This window comes from Grammomys surdaster, unplaced genomic scaffold (genome assembly GCF_004785775.1).
Source record: "Grammomys surdaster isolate TR1022 unplaced genomic scaffold, NIH_TR_1.0 184, whole genome shotgun sequence".
Taxonomy (NCBI): Eukaryota; Metazoa; Chordata; class Mammalia; order Rodentia; family Muridae; genus Grammomys; species Grammomys surdaster.
In genome coordinates this window covers 2,860,171-2,873,298 of record NW_021604629.1, presented here as the reverse complement: position 1 = coordinate 2,873,298, position 13,128 = coordinate 2,860,171, and the positions used below count along the sequence as shown (strand labels likewise).

General features: G+C 45.2%; 1 protein-coding gene across 1 annotated transcript in view; it reads left to right on the top strand.

The window, feature by feature from the left end:
* Positions 1 to 6,889: 6,889 nt before the first annotated feature.
* Nrip3 (nuclear receptor interacting protein 3) overlaps positions 6,890 to 13,128 on the top strand; it is a 14,833-nt gene continuing 8,594 nt past the window's right edge. The window contains exons 1-2 of the mRNA XM_028768033.1: positions 6,890 to 6,935; positions 7,403 to 7,563. Coding sequence (XP_028623866.1) covers positions 6,890 to 6,935; positions 7,403 to 7,563 — 207 coding nt within the window. The remainder of the gene's footprint in view (positions 6,936 to 7,402; positions 7,564 to 13,128) is intronic.

Below are 13,128 nucleotides of genomic sequence, written 5' to 3'. Positions count from 1 at the left end.
CTCTCTCTCTCTCTCTCTCTCTCTCTCTCTCTCTCTCTCTCTCTCTCACACACACACACACACACACACACACTTTCTTTCTGTCTTTCTATCTCTGTCCCTCACTTTTCTGTACAGGGCCTCACTTACTATTTAGCTCTACCTGGCCTGGAACTCTGTGTAAGCCAGCCTGGCCTTGAATTCACAGAGACCTGCCTGCCTTGGCTTCTTGAGTGCTCGGTTTAAAGGTGTGTGTGTCACCATGCCTGGGCTAGCCTCTCTCAATTCGCCTCTGTAGCCTTCCAAGTAGGAGATGGATTATACACCACCATATTTGTATTTTTGGAAAATACGTAGTGTCGAATTAGTGATAAAGGGACATTATTTTATGTAATTTGTCCTTAAATACTTCAAGAAAATAAAAGTGTATGCATGTAATAAAGTTTTAGTAACAGGGAACCTGGGAAAGGGTATATGGGTGTAGTATTTTATGCATGCAACTTGAAAATTTGTGATTGTTTATAAATAAAAATTTTAAAAACTTGTGAGTAGTCAGGAACAGGTCTGGAAATGGAGTAGAGCACTTACTTGCTTAGGATGCTCAAGACCCTGGGATCAGGGAGCGAAAAAGGTTAGCTAGGAATGACTGCTTCTCTCTGGACAACGTGGAGCCGAGCATGGAAGTAGGTTCAAGAGAATTCTGTCTCTGTCTCTGTCTGTCTCTGTCTCTCTGTGTGTGTGTGTGTGCGCACGTGCGTGTGTAAATGTGTACATACTTACATTGCTGGGAGTCTACTTGTGATGTACTGACTACATCATCTTTCTGCTAGCTCTCCCACCCCAGCCCCACCCTCACGTCCTGTGGCCTGCCACCATGATTTCCTGACAGCATGCTCAAAGGAAGAAGGTGGAACCCAAGGTGCTCGGAGGGGAACAGTGATCACAGGTGAGCTGTCCACTCGGGCTGTCCACCAGTGAGTACCTAGTACTCACTGCATTCTGAGAGGTCTATGGTTTTTCACAGGTCTTGTCCCTCAGTGCAGCATTTACCCTGCCTCAGGAGGGTCACTCATTTTTTTTTGAGGGTCACTCATTTTGTCTCTGGGTTCTGTGTGTTGGAGATGGGGAGAAAACGGGATGGGGTTTATATTTATTGAGGTCAGGCTTCTGTGCTCTACAAAACTACACAGCCCTCTACAAGATGGGTCAACCAAGGATTGAAAACTTCTGCAGCATGGCCAGGGTTCCACAGCAAGTGTATAGGGGTGAGTAGTGGAGGGGCAGAACAGAACTTAAAGCCAAGCCTCCTAGACTCCTCCTTTCAAGATGGACCATTGCTTCTGATGCTGAGGCTGGTATCTTCTTTCTTTTCCTTCCTTCCTTCCTTCCTTCCTTCCTTCCTTCCTTCTTTCCTTCCTTCCTTCTCTCTCTCTCTCTCTCTCTCTCTCTCTCTCCTCTTTCTATATGTCTAATTTGACATCAAAATCTGCCCCATCCCAGGAAATGAAACCAAATCATTGCTTATGGAACAGATCCAAAAAGGCTCTGCCAACTTTGGAACGCAGCCGCAGGGCTGTCATCCGCTTTGTATTTTGAGTCTGTGGTGATGTTCAGAATGTCTCTCAAGCGGGGGTTGGAGGAATCTCATTTCTACTTTAACCTCCTAAAGTAAAAAAAGGTCTCCAAGACTAGAGCTGAGACTTGGGCGCTGTACACAGACATCCAGGTACACACCTGGTACTTGCAGAGGACAAATGTTTGAGGAATCTCCCTGCCATGGGGAGTGACAGGCACAGGAGAGTGACAGGAGACATAGGAAGAAGATTGCTCACTCATAGCTATAAGGATGGGTCTGGTGAGATAAGAGCACCCCAGGGAATGGTCGTTCTAAATTTGAGGTAGCATAGGCAATGTGTATGGGTTGAAGGCAAAGCTGACTATTTCTTTCCAGTTTCTTCCTGACTCTTTGCTCTTATCTACTTGCCTGGGTTCCTGGCCTCAGTCCTCATTCTGGATTCCATCCTCAAAGGCCTCTCTGACGGCTGAAGATACAAAAAGGGTTTCTGGAAGAAGAAATTGTAAGCCAGGAACTACTAACAACTAAGACAGAAGCACCTGCATGGTCAGTCATCAGCTCAGGAAAAGGCAGGGCTGAAATGGGTAATATCATGTATTACCTAGATCCAGCCATGCCCAAAGCCCCTGCATCTTTTGATGAAAGGAACAAGAAAAATAAATCTGAGTTTTTGTTTAAGAAAGTTACAGCTGGTTATTTTTCCATTTATAAGAATAACATAAAGGTGGAGGGGATGGAGAGATGGTTCAGCAGTTAAGAGCACTGGCTGCTCTTCTAGAGGACCTGAGTCCAATTCGCAGCACCCACACGACAGCTGACAAGCATGTGTAATTCCAGTTCCAGGAGATTTGACACCCTTTTCTGGCCTCCTCAGGCATTTCATAGGTGTTGTACACAGACATACATGCAGGTTGATACCCAAACACATAAAATAAAAATAAATAATTTTTTAAAAGAAAGAACATGAAAAACATCTCGATTAAAGCAGTACTAGGCGTCTGCTATGACTTCTAAGTGCAGATCCTCTGCAACAGCCAAGGCAGGGTGTAGAGAGCTTTAGATGGGCTACCTAATGTGGTGTCTTAGTTAGGGTTACTGCTGTTACGATGAAGCACCACGACCAAAAGCAAAGTGAGGAGGAAAGGGTTGATTTGGCTTACACTTCCACATCACAGTCCATTTCTGAAGGAAGTCAGAACAGGAAGAAACTGATTTGGAGGCCATAGAGGGGTGCTGCTTACTGGTTTGCTCCCCATGGCTTGGTCAGCCTGTTTTATTATAGGACCCAGAATCACCATCAACCCAGGGATGGACTGGGCCCTTCTCCCATCCATAACTAATTAAGAAAATGCCTTACAGCTGCGTTATGGGGGAAAGTGCCTCCTGGAGCTGCGTTTTCTCAGTTGAGATTCCCTCCTTTCCAGTGACTCTGGCTTGTGTCAAGTTGACATAAACCAGCCAGCACACATGGGAAATCCAGAATCTGGAGACATTGGGAAAGAAGCAAACTGGCCAGTCCCTACCTCAGGAGGCCTCAGTTCTGAAGATCAAGGAAGACTTTCAGGTCTGATTTGTGTGCCTGGAGTTTTACAAGACGAATTAGTCAGACTCACCTATGGGTTTTCCTGAGGTTGCCCCAACTGATGATAATAGTTCCCTTCTGCTAGGCTCTTGGTACAAGCCAATGTGTTATGTGGATAATCTCATTTAATACTTGCGGCAGCTCTGATAGACACAGTACTGGCATCATTTTCTAGAAACTCTTCCATAAAATCCAGAGAACAATTGTAGGACTTTCAGGTCTTGGTTTGAATTTAAGATTAAAAGAATCCCACTGTCTCAGGACACATCCCGGGAGGGGGCACATTCCTTAGTCAGAGGACACTTGCTAGATTAACTTTCAGAGGAAGATGGGAGAGGCTGATCAATATTCCTCAGACCACAGGGGAGGGAACCCACTTTCTGGTGAGGAAGGCCCAGAGCACACAGACACATTCCAGGAATCAGGAAGCTGGACCCTTAACGTAATAAACCTGGGCAAATGGAAGACACTCATTGTCATAATCTGAGTCACCTAGAGACAGGCCTTTGTGGTTTCCCGTCAACTCCGTATAAAAACTGTTCCCAACTTTGGCTCTGGGTTCCTCTTGTCTGTGTTCAGGGGAACCCCAGAATACTGGTTCATATTATCATCTTATCATCAATAAACCTCATGTTATTGCAGCGGATCCCATCCGTGAGTGTGTCTGGGGGAACGCATCCCCTGGTTTTGGATCTTAGAATCCAACACAATCTAGTTTTGAACTAGTGAGTTTATTAAGTATAGAGCAAACCAAAATAAAAGAAGAAATAGCAAATATCAGACAGGCAGACAGGTAAGTAGACAGACAGAAAAACACCATCAAATCATGTACTCAAAACATCCAGCAGAAATGGACTTCGGAAGCCTGTTGAGGCAGTCATCTGGTGAGCCTGAGAGAGTGCAGGGTGAATCCATTTGCGTGTGAGGCTTCCAAGAAAAATTACAAAGAACACACAAACAAACAAACAAACAAACAAACAAACCAAACCAGCAGGAGGATAGCAGCAGACCGAGGGCTCATGGCTTCTAGCAGAAACTGACTGGAACTTGAGGAAGTTAGCTGGAGCTCCCAACTGAGCTTTCTGTCAACAAACAAGCCTTTGGTGGATGAGCCCTCTCGTTTCCACTTTGGCACTCATAAACGCGGGGTAAACCAGAGGAGCACAGGAAATCATTTACCTTCAGGCTTTTCTCAAGGACGTTTGTTTTGCTGTTCTCCTTTTTTGTCACAGAGTTGGGGGCGGGCAGATCACTTCCGAACAAAAGGCCTTGAAGGACACTTTGAGTCAAACATACTTGGTCTCAAAGATTGGTGTGTTTGTTGGGGTGGGGGGACCCCACTTTCAGAGCCAGCTTTTTGATGGGCTCAAACACATGACAATTTACCAACACATCAAAGAATCAAAGTCTCAGGAAGTCAGATAGCTCAGTGACAGAGTAAAGCTTTAAGCCCAATATATCATACTCCCGAACCTGTGATTTTAACCACTGTAAGTCACTGATGGTCTAGTGCTGCAGAGGGCTTCTGCTAGATGAAGAATTAATATTAATCTTTCCTGTTGGTGCAGTCCTCAAAGTTTATAATGCAAAACTGAATATGCAATATTACTGCATAATTTTGGTACACATAGAAACAGACTCAGACGTAACAAATGACTTGCTCAATCATTTGGGAATTGAATACACCACAGAGAGGTGAGCCTTTTCAACATGAAGGACCAGGCTGTAGTTTGCAGAAACTCAATGTGTGTGCTGAGGCAGAGGGAACAAGCCTCCTCACATTAACCGTGCATAAGAACAGTGATCGAGTCAGTCTGTCAAGAAAGGTCCTTAAGAAGTAAGGGGACCAGTGGGCACTATAGCCACAGATCCAATTGCAGAACACAAACCCACTACAGCAATGAGCCCTGAATTCACACAAAGGTTCCCAGCTCCAGCCACAGCCCATTGATTTTTCAGCAACACTTGATATGGTCAAATTCCAGTTTAACCAGAGAGATCCTGCTTCCTGGTGTTCCCAGGGGGAGTCTAGCTATGACAAGAGCCCCTTTCTTCTGTCAGAACATCCTCAGCAACAACAGGCTGGAAGATGGGTTCAAACTGTCTCAAGAATTCCAACTCCTTCCCCAGAGCATCTAGCTGCCTGGTTTCTTTCCCGAGGAAAGATGTTGTCCCAAGCCAAGCCATATGGGCCCTCTGTGCTGGGCTGTTCTGACACCCTGCCAAGAACGGAGGCACTGGTCCTAGACAGACAAGGCAGGGCTGTCTTTCACAGTTCTCTAGGTGAACAACCAGGCAGGGACCCAGGCAACAGGACAGAAAGGAAACTGGGCAACCAGTATGAAAGTGTGCCAGAGGACCGGAAGATGAGCAGACCCTCCTGTTCTCTGCATGTGGAAAAGCCCCCTGCCCTGGGTCTTCCTTGAAGCTAGGTGAGCAGCTTTCTTAATTTGTTTTCTTAAATGCAGTCTCTGTGCTCCAAAAACTAGGGCAGGCATTGAAGGGAGGGCAGAGGGAAATAAACAGGTCCCTGAGTTGAGGCCAGCTATTCCAAGTCTGGGAAGGCCAGCACAGGTTCTGAAGAGAGATCTCACAACTCTGCTTCATGTTTTCCTGAGACCTTAACTTTTTTTTTTTTTGTCATGCCTGTGTTAGTGCTTATTGACAGCCTTTTGGGTATTGGGGGTTTGATGTTAAGCAACCAGGAGGAAGCACAACCTACATCAGAGACGTCCTCTGAAAGAAGCAAAGACTGAGTTGAGGTGTAGAAGAAGCGTAGATCATTGAAGAGGGTGAGAAGGGACATCCCACTCAGAGAGCACTCCAAAGGCAAACCACTTGGCAACAGGAGAAAGACTTCTTCGAGGTGCTAGAAGAAAACTTAAGATGCTGAAGTGCAGAATGAAGTCACAGAAGAGGGTGTGTGGGTCCTTCGGTCAAGAGCAGACATCTTTTGGGGTGCTCTTAACGGGACTGTGAAACAATGGTACTTGGAGAATACTTTAAGAGCACAGTGAGCAATAGAAAGGAAAAGGTCAGAGACATTGGAGGCAGACTGGGTGGTGTGGGTATGTGTCTGAACAAAGTGGATAGTGCTGAATGCCATTTCATAGCCGCTGTTTCACTGAGATACTGTTCTGTAAGTGTTCATTCTAGTATCCAGCTCACAACCATAAAAGCTCAGTAAGTGTCATTATCGAGACTTATGGTGCTCTTGGGGTGCAGATCTTTTCTGATTCATGCCTGCTTGAGGCGAAGAGAGTTGTGGTGATTCCTACATGTAGTAATGTGATTTGTACTAAGTCATACGTCAAGACTCCAATCCAGAAGGAACAGAACATTCCTTTTAGAATGACTAGAAAGTATGAATGAGTCTCAAAAAAAAAAAAAATGGCTTTCAATTTTCCCACAAAGATGCATTCCACCTCCATCCCTGAGTGTAAAATCTAGTGTTCACAGAGAAAACAAACAACACACACACACACAACTCCAGATGCTTCCTTGGTGTTAAGAGCGGGTGTACTCCCAGAGAAGTGAAGGCTTCAGACCAGACCTGTCTCCCCAACCTCTGGTGCTGGGCTCGGATAAAGGGTGCCAAGAGGAGGAGGGGTCCCCGGAAGGCCCCGCTCCAGCGCATCCTCCTGGCCCCTCCGCAGTCACGTGGCCCAGTGGGTGGGGACCGACCTGAAGTTGGAGGAATCCGGAGCTCTTCCAACTTCGGAGCACAGAGGTGCAACTCTGAGAAGCCGAGCATGGCTCAGTTGTCAGTGATCCCGGGATCGGCCGCGGCGTGGACAGGTGAGCCGGGAGCCCGAGGCGCCGACTAGGGTGAAAGAGGCTAGGCTGCTGGAGCCCAGGGCCGCCCAGCTCATTCCATGCAGTGCATGGAGGGCAGGGCAACCCACGCGGGAGAGGGGACAGTTGGGCGAAGCGGATCCGCTTAGACCCTCAGCGCTCCGGGGTCAGTCTGTCAGCCATAGGCTGCTCCGAGCTGCCTTTTTCCTCAGGATGGTTGATGGAGCAAAGGTGGGTGGTTGACGCTAGATAGATCCCACCCCGTCCCTGAACCTGCGCCAGAGGGGCGGGGCGCTTTGCTGGCCACGCCTTCTCCTGCGCGCACTGGCTGCTCCCCGTGACGTCACGCTCGGCTATAAAAGGCGCGGGAGCAGGCTCCCGCGGCGCTGTCCAGGAGCTCGAGGTTGAGGGTGCTTGGGAGGGGACACCCGGCCGCCCGGCCGCGGATGTCTAAGCGATGTTTTACTCAGGGCTCCTCACCGAGGGCGGCCGCAAGGAGACAGACATGCGGGAAGCGGCGTCCCTGCGGCAGCAGCGCCGGATGAAGCAGGCGGTGCAGTTCATCCACAAGGACTCCGCCGACCTGCTGCCCCTGGACGGCCTCAAAAAGCTGGGCTCGTCCAAGGACACGGTGAGCTCCCCACCATCGGCCACGCCCGTCACGGGCCTCTGGGCCGCCACTGATGCCCAGGCCCTCACTGCCACTTTCACTGAGTCACCAGCCAGGCTTGCCGCTGTCCGCTCCCTGGCGGGTGCTCGGCACAACCCCTCCCTATCTCACATTCCCGGAGTCTAGTAGCTTTCCTTGCCTGTTCTACCTTGGCGCAGTCTCCTCCCTCCCGACTCTCTCTTCCCTGGCCAAGAAAGAAAGAGACCCTGCCCTATTCCCCTCAGATCCCCTTTCCGCTGGCTTATCCAGAATCTAGAGTATGGCTCCTGGAGCTGGAAGTCCTGGCTTCCACTGCCTCCTCACAGGCTGCGTGGCCAGTTATGTGTCCCCCAGACTGAGGTGACTCGTAGTGGGTGATTGAGAAACAGTGAAAAGCGAGATTTCTGGAAAGCTGCTGAATATATTGGTTGATGCTATTGCGCCCCCTCCTCGCTGCCCCAAATCTACTCAGTTTAGGTCTTAACCTACCTTTGATTTTCTACCCTGGGTGAGGGAGTGGGGTGAGAAAGGGGAATAGGGGTCAAGCTCAAATCTTTCCAGAACCTAAACATCTCTTCTCCACTCTCAACTCTCCCTCTTCTAAAGTCTTCCCTCTAAAGGGTGGGAAGATGGAGGAAGCCCTGGCTGCTTCATCTCACAGACCAGGTGATGCGTGGACATAGTTGGAGCTGGGCTGTTGTAGTCTTTTTATTTCTGGCAGTATTATTCTTAGTATTAAGTAGAAGTTCAGGACGTGGGCCAGAATCCAAAACCATATTGTCCTCCATCTCTTGAATAAGGGTGAATGGCTGAGGGATGTGACCTATATTTAATTCTTTCTCCTTGCTCACAAATTTGTATGTAACTTTGTAGCTTCATTTGGAATTGTTATTGTTGTTATTTTGGAGAAAGATTTTTTTTTAATGAGACATCAGGCTCTTGATCTATATAACCTAGGCTGGCTTGAATCTTATTACATAGCCCATGTTGGCTTCTAATTCTTAATTCTCCTGTCTCAGCCTCAGGATTGCTGAGATTATAAGGTGTGTATCATCACTCTTAGCTTTGATTGTTTTTTTTAATTTATAGTTTCCTTATTATCTGTGGAATAATTTATGAAACATCAATTAAATGTCTTTTGCAGTAGAAATAAATGCTCTGGATAATCTTTCTAGTATTTTATATTTTGAGCTTCTGAAATACTTAATTGTGGTTGTTGGCTTTGGTTCACTGAAATTGCTATTTCTGGCCCCAGTATGGCACCAAAGGCAAGAGCTTCTGCTCCTCCCTCCCCATCCACAGTTCTAACAATTCATCAATACCAAAGATTTTCCCTGCCTACCATTACCCTTTGAAGGGAATGTTACTCCAGCTATCTTACTTTGTTTTTAAAAGCTATTTTTCTGCTTGAGCCTGGGTATAGTTGATCTAGTCATGTTAACCAAGAGTGATGTGATTAAAGTTTATTCCTACCAGAGATAGCTGTCTCTTCCTTCATTCACTTGAAGGCATTCATGATTCATTTGGCAAACTCAGTCCAAATCTTCTCACTTTCAGACCAAAGTAATCCTATTCAATAAAGTGTGTGTGTGTGTGTGTGTGTGTGTGTGTGTGTGTGGTGTATTACTAGAAGAATCAAAATGTGGACTTTTAGAATGCTGGATCTAAGGTACTGATGTTTGGTTTGAGTGGCTGAGAAGTTTCTTAATGAGAATCATCACAGCATCTTTCTCCTTAAGATTCCATATACTGCTTTGAACTATGTAAGGATAATTCTTTTCTGACTCTTGTGTCATGACTGAGCTACAAGGAGCTGACAGCATGGCTGAAGGCTATAGGAAGGATGCTTTCAGCCATGGGTATGACACACAGCAGTTCACCGTGAAACCCTGAACTATAGTTCACACTTTTCTGTACCCCATTTTCATAGAATTAATTCCCCTCTCTCACTGTTCTCACACCTTTAATGTGCAAGCCATTGCAGGGAGAATCAGAACACATCCCAGAAACCAAGGCTGACTGGGGGAGGGTGGGGAGAGCTGCAAGGGTAGGCGAACCAGCATGCTTGAAACTCCCTTGGAACTGATGTTTGCAGCCTCAGTACAAGCTCAGAAGGATTTTAGAAACACATTTTATCAACTCATATAACAGACAAGACAGATCATGCTGACTCCACTTTGTTCCACAATGTGAAATTTGTAGATTTTACTTGAAGTAGTTTACCAAACAACCCAATAGAAAGGGGACAGAAAAGGGAGGTACAAAAGGAGGACACAAATCTAATTCTTATTGACACGGGGGTTTGAGCAATGTTAAGACTATGGATTATTTCTTATCATGTAAGTATCCCATGTTTTAATTATGCTGCTGGCTTTTCTGAATCATCTACCTTGTACCGTTCTATCTCTGTAATGTTTATGGTTCGATAGCAAACGCTGCTGGTTTAGCAGATGGCACCTGTAAGGCGATCAAAGATGGCCATATTCTCCTGGCCCCATTCCTTTGCCCAATTCCTTTGTGTGTGGAGTTGACTGCTACAAAATCTGCTGTGGAAGTGAATTGTATAGCTTATGTCTGACTCCCTTATTTTATCATTCCATTGTATTGTGGCTTTTGTATTAAATTAAGAACTAAAACCAAATTTATGAGCCATGTTATATATGACTTTAAAAAAATAATAGCACAAGACAAAAGCATCTTTATTCTTAGAGTTTTACCCATTGTAATTTTTCTTGTTTTGGATAATAAAGTTCTTGTTGTACTAAAGACTTTACTCTTTGAAAGCATATGTCATGTGATAATATGCTGTGTTTCTTACATGATGTTATTACTGGCCTGTCTGGCTAGATCCCTCCTTGGCTTGTAGCAGAGAGAAAATTTCTTTCCTTCCTATGTTTGAGTCTGCATATAGCTTAAAAGCTTTAGCCAAACTAACTAGAATTAAGGCTGGGGGCAGGGGGTGGGGGGAGATAGTGGAACACAGTGAGGGAAACTGACTATCAAATACCTGATGAGAACAGATCTCTGTCAATTAGAGAAGCTCAGGCTGGTGCCCTATAGATTAGCTACCTATAATGCCATGGGTCAAGGACTAGAGAACTTTGTAGCCTTGGAAGGAGCTTTAAAAGGCCAAGGACAGTATAATTATATCCTCTAGAAGGATGCCTGTCATGAGATGCAGAGAGCATGGGTGGAAGTTGGGCGTGGTCAAGATGCATCATATACCTGTATGCAATTGTCAATAAATAAAATACCATTTAAAAGATTACCTTTAAAGAAATATTGAAGGAAATGAAGGAGTAAAATATGTCAAGATGTTCTGGGCAAAAGATACGGACAGCAGATATGCCAAGAGGTGGTAGTATACTTTAATTCCTGCACTCCAGAGGCAGAGGTAGGCGTACGTATCTCTTGATGGTGAGGCCACCCTGTTCTACACAGTAAATTCTAGGACAGCCAGGAAAACACAGAAAGAGCCTGTCTCAAAACAAAACAAAAGGCACAGTGGGTACAATGGTCTGGCTGTCGTGATGCTTCATAGGATTAGAGAACAGAGAGGGCACGAGTGTAGCTAGTGTGGCATGAGCAAGGAGTGTGCTGACAGGAGATACTAACAGAGACAATGATGGACATAGAACCAGAGCTTTGTGTGTTCTAGGTAAGTCTCTACCACTAAACTTCTTTCCTAGCCTCTGACCTTCATTTAAAAACAAAAAACAAAGAAACAAATGCCAAACCTAACTATGGTCACTATGCAGAGAATGAAATGAAACATAAAAATCAAAAGATAAATTAGGAGGCTGTTGCACTATAGATAGAAACGCTGCTGGTTTAGCAGATGACACCTGTAAGGTGCTCAAAGATGGCCATATTCTCTTGGCCCCATTGTAGCTTGGTTAGATAGGAGGAAGTAAAAATGAGGAAAAGGATACTGACTGTGGATGTGGATGGGAAAAGAATTGCGAATGTGTTTGATGCCAGAGAGATGGCTCAGTGCTGAAGAGCATTTGCAGCTGATCGGGGTTCCAGTGTGCTTGAGCCCTCACCCCAGCACTCACACGGTGGCTCACAACCTTCTGTAACTACAGTTCCAGGGGATCCAACTCCTCCCCTCTTTTGGCCTTTCTGGGGTACACAGACATCCATGCAGGCACAATACCCATACATATAAAATAGAAATGAAAAGAAAATGAAGGTGTGTGAGTTGGGTATGCTGCCTATAGTTCCAAGCTGCTTAAGACTAGACTGGATAACATAGTGAGACCCATCTCAAAACTTAATCAAAACAAAACAAACCAAGGAAATGGTAGTGACACTTGCTAAGATTGGCAGGAAGAAGTTCCTGACCAAACATGGAGCTCAAACCTCCTTTATTACTGTTAAAGAAAGCAAGGCTTAGTGAGATTAGTGATTTGCTCGAGGTAATATACGACAAGTGGTAATTTGCTAAAAGTAGAAAGCCTCCATGCTGCGATAATTAAATAGAGGAGGTTGGGAAGGAGGCTAAGTGGTGGTTAGTAGATCTTGAATGCTAAATTGAGAGAATTTTTGTTTGTTCCATCTGGCAAAAGACATTGTAAGCGGAAGAGATCACAAAGGTAATGTTTTAGGATTACAGATGCTTAGATTTAGCAGAAGCAGCAGAAATATAGAGTAATATGTGAGAGGAATTTCATTCACCAAGATAGGGCATAGAGAAGAAAAAAAACAACCTTTATGGGAATATGGGTAGGAGAAATTGAGTCTGAAGGCCTGTGGAGTGTCCTGGTAGAGGAGGGGAGTTAGGTCTGTGGCCTGAGACTCAAGAGTGAGCTGTCCGTGAGCTAGAATCCTTATAAAGATAGTAATTTATTCGATGAAAGCAGATAAAATCACTCATGGCAAATATGTAAAGTGAGAAAAAGGCCAAATATAGAGCACTGAAGAATGCTGACATTTTAAAAAGGAGCAGAGGTAGACAAGACAAACAGAAACATGGCTTCAGATGCTAGTTGGAAGAGATGTTCAAGAAAAATACAATGTTGAGCTTTTTGCAACATTTCTGATGACAAACATGTGGAAGAAAACCTAAGTTAAATTGATATATGTTTGTACAATTATCTCAAGTATCTATAGATGATAGCACCAAATGTGGGTTAGGGAGATGGCTCAGGGTTTTTAAACACACACTGCTCTTCCAGTGCACCTGAGGTTACTGGTGGTTGTAACCACCTGTAACTCGAGATCCAGGGGATCCAATGCTCCCTCTGTTCTCTGAGGCCATTTGCACTCTTGTATATACACTCCCCACCCCAAGACAGAATTGCAAATAGTTAAATAATCAATGCACTGAGTAGGACAGCTGGGGAAAGAGTGTTAAGCAAGTGTATTGGTTATTTTTCTTGTTACTGTGACACAATTGCTGACAAAAGGAACTTTAGGAAACAATGGAATAAAATGTCTATAGAGATTAAATAAGCTAAATTATTTTCCAAGGTCTCTTGAAATAAGGATTGGCTGTTGAATTTCATGGGTAAGATACAGGGGGGAAAACTGCTAATGGAACTT